This window comes from Simochromis diagramma, unplaced genomic scaffold (genome assembly GCF_900408965.1).
Source record: "Simochromis diagramma unplaced genomic scaffold, fSimDia1.1 OVJJ01000305.1, whole genome shotgun sequence".
Lineage (NCBI taxonomy): Eukaryota > Metazoa > Chordata > Actinopteri > Cichliformes > Cichlidae > Simochromis > Simochromis diagramma.
Window position 1 is genome coordinate 1,944,632 of NW_024387169.1, and position 12,486 is coordinate 1,957,117.

The window sequence follows — 12,486 nt, forward strand, 5'->3', positions numbered from 1 at the left end:
TAAAGAAACAAGACAAATGTAGCTTTTATGGCTCCAGCCTGAACTTTGAGACCATCTTTATTATGATACCAAGACTGCCATCTAGTGTTTGACATTCACAACTGCAGCTTTGGAGCTTTTTATGGAACAGCTTTCAGGTTAACGTGATGGTAACTGGTGAGGTTTACGTAAGTTTAGGTTAAACTGCTGAAAGCTCCTGGTGTGCTGCCACACTTCAGTAATTTTGGATTATATGATGACTAAAAACAGCAACATATGTGAGCATTAGGGGGAGGAGCCGGTGGGATAAGCACAAGAGCGTGCAGACACTAAGGATATGTAATGTACTGCACAAAAATGGAACGACAGGAGCTTTACCTTTAGCTTGGGAGGAATTAAGGCAAGGAAAGAATTTATGAGATCTTCTCACAGGCTGCACAGCCAACAGCTGAAGGTCCAGATGTGAGTCGGTTTCCTTTTTGTGGGACATCTAATGTTCTGCTTTCCATGTCTGCTTTTACTTATGAACCGAAAAGCTTCATTGTCCCTGGAGGGAAACCACTTTGCCAATGAGCCTTTCAAAAAATATTTTACATAAAAACCAGACGTGCATTTCCATTAAAATGCAAAAAACAATGATAGCTTATTAAAAGAAAGAACAAGTCACCAAGTGTGAGGTCAAAGGTCATGTTCAGCTTCAGATTTTATGCAATCCAGTAAGTGTTAAAGTGGTGTGAATTATTGCCACTATAAAACAGATGAGCAGAAAGTTTATTAGAGAGTTTATGTTGTGCAAACTTAAACATGCATTTGTTCTGAGATACAGTAACAATTATTTTAATGATACCATCAGTAACGTCAAACCTGGTTACTTCCCCTTTTTCAGTGTACCTGCAAACTCAGTGAGGTGAGTGCTGCTTCACTCCAGCAGGTTATTCAACTGAATACCAACAGGGATTAAAAACATTAAAGCTACAAGTCAGACACTTGCTGGAAGTCTGCAGAGCTGTACAATAATCCTTTTTAGCATTTATATGACTCTGGGCAGCTCAGTACATCTGCATTTCCTGCCAACAGAGACACAACAGGGCATGTGTGCAAATGAGGGAAAATGTCACCTTAATTTTTCTGTTTGCTACTATCGGCTACAGCACTCCTTCATTTAATGGTTCATTTAAGCTTTAAAGAAGCTTTAAATGGAAATGTATCTGTTTTAGATGGTATGTGTTAGATAAAAAGAAATGTAACACGTTTCCACTACCAGTCATTTCATATTCACATCTTTACAAAAAAGAAGACATTGTTAACAGCAGAGAGCACTAAACAAAGGAACAGTCCACTGGATAGAACGAGGCCAAAATGAGTTTTGTATAAAAGACACATATATATCCAGTGCATATGAATGTGTGCGTCCAAGTCCATCTAACTGACTAAAACAAGAAAAACAGTGAGTCCGAGAAACAGGCAGCTGAAGCTGTAGGCAGCCATCGACTGAGCGGACATGGTGATGGTGATTCCAGGCCTGCAGAGATCACAGTTTGCACCACAGAAGAAGCAGGAGTCCACGCCGGGCAGACCTCGCGAATTGTACGTGCTCATCGCGTTTCTCGCTGAAATTAAAAATATGATCATACACATTATTTTTTTAAAAAACGACACTATTCACAGTCGTACTCACTTGGCTCATAGTAGTCGTAAACGCGTGCCACAGCGTCGTGCACGCGGGCCACTTTGTAGTTTCTGACGAGGGGAAGGTTGATACAAACCTCTGACTTGTTGAGCTGCAAATGACACCAGAATAATGTCACTACGCACGTGATGTAATCGGATTCCTGCTATTTTATCAACATGCATTTTCATTTAATGTAGGAAACCAGTGCTGGTGAATCATTGCAGGGCAAATGAAAAGGGGTTAATATCACACCCAAATAATACGCATAGAGCGGGTTTTAAAGCTTCACGCTGATTGCCGTTAGGCTGCTTCAAACACTTACTGAATCCAGGTACAGGATGACTTTCTCAGGTGCCGTCTCCACCTTCCTGATAACAGCTGGTTGGACAGCAGCCTCAGGAGAGAGTGTGAACCCGCTGAGCAGGCCTACATCCAATATAACCATACCTGTGTGAGGTATCAGCTGACTGTCCTTTAATCTGGAGAGGACAACATTTTCAGAGTGTTTAACATGCATAGTAACCAAATGATGATAAATCTTTTTGTCTGCGTAGGTTCTCAGTCATCCAGCTCATAGTAATGGATGTTTCACCTCAAAACGTCTTCAAAAAACTTGAGTTGCTTTTGTTTTCAAGCTCCTTGGATAAATCATCTTCTTTTACCCGCTCCCTTTAGGGGTCGCCACAGCAGATCATCGGCCTCCATCTCCCCCTGTCCCAGCATCCTCCCCCGTCACACTAACCCTCTGCATGGTCTCCTCTGCACATGTCCAAACCATCTCAGCTGTGCCTTTCTGACTTTAACTCAGAAGAGCAAAATCCGATCTGTCCCTCTGATCTACTCATTTCTAATCCATCCTTTCAGGCTGGGTTAACCAAATAAAGATAAATACAGTACATAGAAACGTACTGTCCATGTGTGAACCGCTCACCTTGTGCATACAGACAACATCATGTGATTGCGGTCGCTGCCATCAGCAGCATCGATGCGTAATGAGAAAGCTTCGTCCGCAGCTTGCTGGTGGTTCTCTGCAAAAGTTTCCCTCTCCAAGTGGTAAAAGACGTTCAGCTGTAGTCATGGAAACAGTTACAAATGTTTGATTATCGATTAAAAGCTGAAGTATACAGTTAAAAGAAAACACACGTCTCACTTCCGGTTTATGTGACTATGGCGTAGGTCGCACCGAGCGCAGCTCCTGCAGAGTCTAGTTATTATCTAGCATTTCCAGGCACATTTTGACGGGGTTTTTTTTTTTGTATAGTTCCGAGACAAGACTGTTTTTGCTTTTTGTGTTTAGAATGTCGCGTAAGGTTAATAAGAGCGCAAGCACCTCTCAGCCGAACTTGCGGCCTGCTGCTAACACTGCATCCCTGCCTCGTATCTGTTCATGTAAGAAAAACTAAAAATATGTGAGGGGAACAGATTGTATTGTCATTGTAAACTAATGTACACTTGTCTCTCAATAAAAATATGGAAAAAAAAAAAAAGAAAACACACGTCTCATACTAACAGCACAACGGAGAGATTAACCTTTCACCTCAGTTCTCCTCTCAGCGATTTTATCTGCAGTGCAGACAGATGCTGTCTGATGTTAATTGCTTGGGATCCATTATGATGCAGCATTTTCATTTATTTAGCATTTATGATGCACAACGTTGTGCTAAGAGAAGCTATCGCGCACAGCTGCTGCTGCAGTTTATGCTGCTCGCGCGCTGGTGGTTAAACCGTCTGTCGAGCTCAACACGATGGAGGAAACATTCCTGATGTGTAAGGGCGAGTTCCAGTGTCTCATCAAATCTGTACCTTACAAATAATTCCTGAAATGGAACCACGGCGGTACACAGAAACAGAGAAGCCGCACAACTGCACCTGAAATGTGGCAAAGCCTCTGCCTTCCATGGATATTTTTAGATGCAGATCGTTTTCAGCAGGAATCTGAGAAACACGAAATGAAAATTGGAGATTAAATAAATTTCAGTTACTGTACATATCAACCATCTAACGCCAGGTAACGGATGCACCTCTTGGCTTTGATATGTTCGATAGTTGGTGGCGTTGATTCGAAACAGTGATGAAGATTCTGGAGAAGACACACTGACCATGAGGTTGATGGCATTGGCGCCGCTGAACGCTGCGTAGGAAGCCAGAGCCTGGAGAGCTACTACTGTGTCCTGAGGAAGGGAACAGAAAATGCAGCCATCGTGGATAAATATCGACTTTAGGGGCAGAATGTGGGAATATTTGTGAGAATCCATGGCGGAGCTGAAATATGCTATATATCTGTACACAGGTGAGAATCAGTAAGAGGAAAAGGGGTTTGTCTCACCTGTGTTGTTCCGTAGCCTCCTAGATGGTTTCTCTGTGTGCTTAACCACTTCATTTGTGTAATGCCATCAAAGAGTGAGCCACGGTTGATGTGAGCTAGCAGCACATACGAGGCCATCTCGATCTGTGCTGAGGGCAGCTTCTGGTTACGTGACCTCAGGCCTGCAGACGAGCTCCACATCATCACTCCATCTAAGAGAATAACCACAGGCTAACTGACACGGCCACTGTATAAGTCGGTAAGTAAAGGATGGGATGTTGCTGTTTGTGTTTTTATAAAAGCTTCAGATAGAAAAAAGGCTGAGTCACCGATGTAGTCCGCTCTCTTGCTGAGTTGAGTCAGTGCGGTGAAAGAGACGGGGCTGTTGACCAAAGCTAAAGCGTAAGCCGTCAGACACAGGCTGTAGTTACTGATCACTTCACTGGACACTTTGTCCTCCAGGTACTTTCTGGCCAGAGACACACTGGCTTCGTGTATCTCCTTCATACAGAGAAACCAATACAGTATTATTAGCATCCGCAGACATCCTGTCCATTTAAATATCAGCTTCTAGAAAGCTTAAAAATAGATTTCTGCCCTAACTCACTGTGTAGATTTCATCCTGCAAAAGTGCAATCAGGACATAAGCCGTCAGCGCCACCGTGCCCTTATCCAGCCCTCCCTGCATCTCGGTGTGGATCAGTCTGCCCACCTCACTGAACTCTCCTTGGGGGCCCTGGTGTTTTAAGAGCCAAGACACAGCCCTGTCCAGGACGCTCTGGTCTATCTTCACGTAGGGCTGAGCCTGGAGGAAGCAGCGCAGCACAAAGGCCGTCAGCCTGGATCCAGAGAAAGAAGAGAGGCGAGAGAAGGAGGAGCATCAGAAAATTTGTGATTTTAGAGAAAACATTTATGAAAATAGACCACACGGGTGACCTTACCATGTGCTGCCAGAGGTGTCGCTGTTTCCAAAAGCACTGAAGGAACCGTCTTCTCTCTGGTAGGACAACTGTTTCTGATAACCTTACAGCAAAAAAGCAAAAAGGCTTGTGACAAACCCCTTAATGGGCTCAGAGAACCTTAAATTTAACACTCAGAAGACGTTCTTATATATTGTGATAACTAGTTCTCCAGGTCAGTGATCTTTATGAGTGACCAAGGTCCATCTAACCTTCCATCATGTAAGCTAGAGCCTTTCTCCTGAGCTCTTGGTCATCCTGGTTTGAAGTGTCCAGGTACTGGATAACATATACACTTGGAGCAAAGTGGATCATGTTCTGTTCCCCACATCCAAGCGGCAGCTGAACCAGTGAACCCAAGTTGTTGATGGACAAAGTCAGGATATCGCCTGCGAGAAGCAGCAGGACAGAGGATGGAAAGATTTAACGGATGAACAACATGTTTGTTTTTGAGCAATTTGAGCTGGAAGGTGAGACCGGAATGGGAACAGAAAGTGTCTCTTTCACCAGACGAGTGTTCAAATAAGGTAACTTTTGAATGGGATATAAAGAGTTTTTTTTTTTTTTAAATGGGCACCTTGAAAGTCGGGGAAGTGGCTTAAATGACACTTTACAGAAGGATGGAAAAAAAACAGCCTCACTGAGCAGGAAGCCGCAGTTCTGCAAGATGAAACGTTTATCCTGCAGCTGACTATCAAGACAAGCGCCGAACCTGAAATCTATAGCTGAGGAAAATCCCGACGCTTGCTTTTCTGCTATGATACATGCCTAAATGACTCAAAGTAAACAAACTGCATGCACGAACAGTAAGAGGACAAACGGCAGACTTACCAGCCAGTACCACACGGGCCCTCTGACTGCCGGGCACCACATTTGGGGGGAAGGAGAAGGAGAGGGCTGTGGATTTGTTCCGTTTCTCCGGTTCCATCTCCAGGAACAGCGTCTGAGAGAAGTACTGTTCAACTCCCTCGGGCTTCAGGAACAAGCATTTCAGTGTTATGATAGGAATAACTGTGCCGCATAAGTTCAAAAGCACATCTTGTAGCGTGTTGCAGGCACCGTCCTATGCTCAGACATCTCAATGCTTTATCATACCTTCACCATCACTCTCCAAACAAGACTGTCTGAGGCCTCTGCAGACACGGCATCCACAGATATCTCCACCTCACCCAGAGCCAAAGGCCTCACAGGGAACAGAGCTGAAGCAGAGCCGTGACTCTCCACGGTGACTTTCTGAGCATTGATAACAGATGCATCTTTTCGGTGTGTCAGAACAAACTCAAAGGACTTGCTCTGTGCTAGCAGCACGATGACCTACATATGCAGAGAAACGTATGACAGCAAAGCGCAATCTTTAAAAACAGGGAAAATATGCCGCGCCAGAAATGATGGAAGTGAGCAATAATTCATGCGACAGGGAGAGACTTGGATCTCTGTCGATAGATGTCAGATTATTTACCAAACTCAGCCTTATTCAGCTACAATGTACCACAAAGTGCGTCCTACATACATCCATCTCCTGCTCCAAATGGTTGATGATCTTCACTTCCAACACAATCTCCTCTCCTCTGATGAGGAGTGATGGGGCGCCCAGAGACAAGGAAAAATCTTTGGAGACAGTCAGCTGTCGATGAAACAACATAAGCGAGAGTTATTAAGAAGGTCGGGGAAGATAACTCCTCAGCATCTCAGTTCGTAAAACTCCTCGTTCGTAAAAGAAGGAAACACGAATACCAGAAATGTGAAGAGTGTCTTGTTACCTTTTGCAGCACAGGAGTGAAGACCAAGCCCAGGTTCTCCGACATCACCAGTGCTAAAGCTCCCATAGCAGTAATGCCATCTGGAACGAGTATTTTCTCACTTGTCCAAGTCCGATTGCTGAGAGAAAGGAAAAAGCAGCAATATTCAGTGAACTAATGGATCAGATGAATCACCTTCCCCTCTCAGCCCTTACCTAACATTAGTGTCCAACCACAGCAAAGCTTCAGCACCGTCCATCCAGTGGTGCCAGTCCTTGTGCACCTCTGGGGCATGTCCTTCTGAAAGCCATGAGATTGTATTTATAGCACTGAAGATGCAAAGTCAAGTCAGTATCGTAACTACAAAAAAACCAGCTATTTTACCATTTTTAGGTCCAGGCTGGTTTTTCCTGTATAATCTCGTATTGGTCAGGATCTGAAGATCACGGTCCTGTGGTGGGACAGGAAGAGGAAAAATGGGTAACAGTGAATTTGTTTGGGTGAGAAAGGTTTTAGATGGATCGTTGTCAGATCACCACACGAGTTAGAAGTCAGGTGTGACGTAAAGTCTAAGCGTCTTCATAGAAATCTGAGGCGATCGCAGTTTTTAAATGATCTATTCTACCACACACACACTCACACCTACACTCTCACACACACACACCCACACACACTCTACAGGCTGTCAGAGCTTTGGAGGTGAGAAAAGGTGACGCTTTGTTTCCTCTATTGCAGTGATCCTTAAGCCTCAGGTCCTGAATCCAGAGCACTAAGGTTACCAGCTCTTAGAAACAGGAGTCACCTCCTAACAAAGCAGACAGATATGTTATATCTGGACGAGCCGGTTCAGTGATCACTTTTTCAATTTCCGTGCAGTATCTAATTGGGAACAGTGTGCCGGGGGACTGAGGTGACTGGGAGAACAATATGAAGGAAATCCTGCGGTATCTAAAACAGGTGACTTTTTGACGAAGGTTCGCAGGAGCTCATGTTTCACAGATGAATTTTAAGCTTTTGTCTGCAGACATAATCAGCATTTATACAGAAGGAAGCATGGTTACTGCGGTCATACCCCTTCCTCTTTAAAGTTCAGATCGGGCTGCAGGGCGTCATCATGTGTCCCCGTTACCGTGACTGCCAGCTGAGACCTGGATTCAAGACCGGTCACAGTCAGCGATACCTGCTCACCTGGCTGGGCCCTTTCACTGCTCCACTTCAATGACACCTGAGGGGAGCACGCACACAGAGTACGGCACAGGATGAAGAGGATTACTGTTGGGAATTCATTAGAGCAATATAATAAAACGAGATCCTGTACATAGCTGTCTCGACTGATGGATATTTGTGCTGTGTCGCTGGTAATCTCGCCGTCAGACAGGATGCAGTAAACGGTGACACAGGCCGCAGGGGCCCAGGACAGCGCTGGGGTCAGAGAGAAGGACGAGGAGTTTTGGGTCCCAGCAGCTACCACCTGGCCTTTAGAGCTCACCTACAAAATACATACATTACTAAATCATTGTTGGGTTGAAGAAGTGTCACGGACAGGTGCACAACTTCCCGTAACGGTGTTTAAACACACACATAGTACTCTGCATTGATGAGTAATTGTGTGTAACACAACAAAGCCACAGAAATGATTTACAGTTAGAAGCTTAGACACTTACATGCTGGCCACTGTAAGATTTTCTTGCAATTCATAAGATTAATTTTACTTTACAATATGTTGCATTTTGTCCTTAATGCAGAAAAGACGCAGAAAATCAAATGCACACACTGCGTATTTAACCGAACATACCACAAAGTGAAGCTTGGTCAGGTTAAAGGTGCTCTCTACATTTATCTGCAGAGGCAAGCCAATCTGGAAATTAAATAAATATAGTTACATTTTGGATACATGCAGTTGTGATATATTAAAAATATTAACTTTGTATATAATACCTGTGCAGATGTGTTGCCGGGGGCGATCTGAACATACGAGTCGCTCGGAGAGGAGAAGTTGTTGGAAATCTTCAGAGTCTCCTCACTGGACTGAAATCTGGCCTAAAAATCAGTATTTATAGCAGTAAGATAAAGAAAACGTGCACTTATGAACTGATGTTCTCCATCTTTCTTTGTTCTTCTGAAAACATAACACATCAGAGGTCGCGTTTTTAATTTCAGTCATTTCTCTTAAATTTAATGTCATCTTTTACGCTACTGAAACTCTTACAAGCAACAAAAGTACAGAACTGTGATTGTTCTGCAAGTCCACCTTTGCATGTTGGAGAATTACATTACTGACCTGAATAAAGAGCGTCACAACTTGAGCCTGTAATTTAAACCTGATGCGGACGTCCCCGTCCTCAGACACAGGAAGTATGAGAGCTGTGGGTTCTGCGTTTTTCACAGACGTTATCTGATTGATTTGAACCACAGCAGAGTGCTTTAGATCCACTGAGCTGAGCGGCTTCCTGTCGTATCTTGAGATCCTGAGCTGTGAAACAGAGGAGGCACTAATACTGTGTCCAAAAGGCTCTGACATGTGAGTTATGATAATAATAATAACTCACGTTTGTAGAGAAGTGTAACGACGGCTTTAGCGTGGGTGGAAAATCGTGGAATGTGAGCTGGAATACATTCTGCATCAGGTGGACTTTCACGGTTTTGTTCACCTTAAACCCTTAACAAAGAACATTATGTTGTTTGGTGAAGTTAAAGTTATACTTGCAGCAACGCTGGTTTATTAAAATGCGTCATACCTGTGGTGCTGTCGTTAACAGAGACAGTAACGTGCACAGTGGGACGACCGTCACTGCTAACTGATGAAGTATGCAGAGCCTGGAGTTGATCATTGCTGAAGAAAAACTGTGTTGATCCGTAGAACTGAAAGCGAAGGTTAAAAATGACAGATAGTGTCTCTTATAGTTTCTATTGCTGTTTCAGTTTATGATTAAAGATATGAAAAACTGAAGAAACGGGGACATGAAGAGCTTCACCTCTTTAGTTTGCATAGCAGAGGTCGTGTTGCTCATTGCAGACTCCAGAGAAACAACTAATGTTCCACCTAAGGGTCGTCCACCAGGGTACCTAAATGGAAAAACACACTAATGCTGCTTCACTTGCTTCACTTATTTGTATGAAAATATGATATTGGCTGAAATGATCCAGATGAGCTCACAGTGCTCTCACTGATCCTGAGACGTCATCTCCAGCAAGGATGTGTGACGGCGTCTTGATCAGAACGTCAAAGTGTGGGCGCTCTGTGAGACAGGATGGTCATTTTGGTAGATCTCAGTTTAATCCTAGTTTCGATATCAAGAACAAAGCACTGCAGAAGTGGACGCTGGGAAAATTACAAGCTGACCTGAGATTCAACAAGAAGATTAGAAGATCCGTCAAAACAAAAATGTCAGCGAGTGGCGTGACAGGAAGATCGCCAAAGGGAACAGACGTTGCCAGTTGGGAACTGTGACTTTAAGTCATTTAGAAAATGTAGAGCTGAAGTATGTGGCGATTCTACAGCAGGGGTGTCAAATATAAAGCCTGGGGGCCAGAATCGGCCCGTCGAAGACTACAGTTGACCCGACAGGATGGAAAATCTGAAAGAGGGCATCAATTTAAGCCCAAAGAATCAGGCTGACAGATTTCCTTCATTTACTACAGCAGCATGTAGTTGAAACTGCATGTCTTTTTTTCCCTATATCAAAATATTTCAGGGATCAAATGTGCAGTCAAACTTCTTTACACCGACAGAAAGGGGAGTTTCACTGGTCCGACCCACTTCAGGTCACAGCGAGCTGTTTGTGGTTCACAATGCAAAATGAGTTTGACATTCCCGTTTTTAGAGGGAAAGTCAAGGCATCGCGAAAGGATTTGGATAAATCCTAGGCATTAAATGTAATAGGAATCCATCCAGCTGTTGTCAGAATGATTCACTCTGAACCACTGATGTTGTTCAGGTCAACCAGTGCCGTCTATCCTCAAACTGACCGATCGAATATAAACCATCACCATTATATTGGAATAAATCGATATGCACGTTACCATAAAGCTCCACAACAAACTGCTTCTCGTCAGTCACACCCTGCATGTAAGAAGAGGGAAGCTCGGATGAGAAGATATTCCTTCTTATTCCATCACAGCGTGCAGAGGGGAAAACAACAACAACCCTACATTCACAGTAGCTGCGATCACCCAGCGTCCAAGAGCAGCCGTCTGGGACAAATGGAATTCTCGCAACACGATTCCCAGATTGGGCGTGGACTCCCACCTGTCAACGATATTCCCACTGGGATCCTGCATGTAAGAAAGGAATATCAGTCAAGGTCCCAGTGAGCAATGAAAAAAGAACAGAGTTCCTGTGGCTTTGTTCTTTCACACAGACAATAGAGACGCACCCGTACAGAGAGATCCACTCTGTCCTTGTATGGATGGTTATCCAGCTGAACACACATGGCTCTGACTTTGACTGCGTCCCCTGGATGGTAGTGGGATCTGTCAGTTTGGATGAAGGTGGACACATTCCTGGGACTGAAGGTTAGGGTGGTGGTGTTGGTGAAAATGACACTGTTTCCTTTGTAGCCCCGCACCGTTAGGTTTAGGAGGGAATTCTGGGTTAAGGAGTCAGGAATCTGGAGCGATGACATAAGTGTTAACGCTGTGATCCCAGTCAGAAAGACTTTGTTTTTCCCTCTACTGCCGTGAGAAGAAATAAAAACTATACTTACAGGAGGAAGCGTGAGGACACTCGTCAAACCTTTAAAACAGAATGACCTTTTAACCCTCCCGAAAGTTAAAAGAAACTAATTCAAGCTTGAATCGGATTGTGACTGCAGATCACCTTCTTGGAAGTCTTCGGTCAGCGATACTTTGGTGTTTCCACGTCCCAATTCAGCTGTCACCGTGCCCGGGAAGTCTCCGAACACGGTGACGGCCAGAGGAGTCGACGTGCCAGCGTGCACCACCTCTGGACCTGAGACCAGATACAACGTAGCACTGGCACAGAGGAAAGAAAGGTGCGTTACTGATGAACGGACGTGGTTGTACGCCATCAATTCATTCATGAATGCAGGCGTTCTCGTTCAGGAAACGAATGAGACTCCCTTCATACCAAATTCCACCACTTACCCGGATGAATTCTGCGTCCGACCAGAAACGGCAAAACTCACAACTTTGAAACAAACAGCTAGGGTCCAGATCGCGTTCATGTTCACAGTCACGCTTCGAATGTTTGCTTCTGACCCCAAACTGACAGCAAACGCTTCACTTTACCTGTACCTGAGTGACCAAGCTCCTCCTCCTGTCCTCCTGCCAGGGCCCCAGGGGGCTCCTCTCACACGCATAGGAAGATTAGGAAGCATATCACACGCAGCACACAAAGCATAGCAGGGGGGTGTTCACACACTCGACACCTTTGCCTGGGGAGAGACCAGCATCATTTGTCCGTGGAGACAATTCCAATCCACTTCCAAAGCCGAGGTGTTATTGTATCCATAACAAGGAGAGATCATCTTAAATGTCACAAGGAACAGAAAACTGCATGTGTATTAGACACAAAACGACCATATTATTTGAAAACGGAGACCACCAATCAAATCTCTATTGTTTTAGGAAATATTTTGCTACATTACAGGACTCTGTGGGCTACTAATTGAATACAAAGCCATATTAGCACAATTCAGCTATGTAATAAACAGGCCTGACATTTTAATTATCTCGTGACAACAAAGGACGACAGGCTGGCAGTGGGTGTTGCGTCTCTGGAGGAAGTGATGAGACTGATCCGACAGTTGTCTGAAACCCTCCCTCTCCGCTTATCTCAGGCGCTTTCAAACATTGAGTTTTGTCTTTATA

At 44.4% G+C, this 12,486-nt stretch overlaps 1 protein-coding gene across 3 annotated transcripts; it reads right to left on the bottom strand.

Annotated features, from left to right (window-relative positions):
* Positions 1-734: 734 nt before the first annotated feature.
* Positions 735-11,896, bottom strand: LOC120744528 (CD109 antigen-like). Of its 3 annotated transcripts, none has more exons than XM_040049005.1 (31): positions 11,761-11,896; positions 11,474-11,628; positions 11,361-11,389; positions 11,031-11,264; positions 10,807-10,929; positions 10,678-10,717; positions 9,812-9,893; positions 9,630-9,720; positions 9,393-9,516; positions 9,204-9,313; positions 8,936-9,127; positions 8,593-8,694; positions 8,450-8,512; positions 7,727-8,143; positions 7,039-7,105; positions 6,870-6,954; positions 6,676-6,793; positions 6,426-6,539; positions 6,011-6,229; positions 5,747-5,888; positions 5,128-5,304; positions 4,898-4,979; positions 4,564-4,795; positions 4,286-4,457; positions 3,978-4,168; positions 3,673-3,822; positions 3,521-3,586; positions 2,583-2,719; positions 1,974-2,130; positions 1,658-1,760; positions 735-1,589 (listed from the first exon to the last, which is right to left on the bottom strand). In XM_040049005.1, the coding sequence occupies exons 1-31, from the start codon at positions 11,838-11,840 to the stop codon at positions 1,402-1,404; spliced, it is 4,242 nt and encodes a 1,413-aa protein (XP_039904939.1). In that variant the 5' UTR covers positions 11,841-11,896; the 3' UTR covers positions 735-1,401. The 3 variants fall into 3 exon arrangements, with proteins under 3 accessions (XP_039904939.1, XP_039904938.1, XP_039904937.1); XM_040049004.1 differs by having other exon boundaries at positions 7,727-7,879; positions 7,973-8,143; positions 11,031-11,389; XM_040049003.1 differs by having other exon boundaries at positions 11,031-11,389.
* Positions 11,897-12,486: the final 590 nt, after the last annotated feature.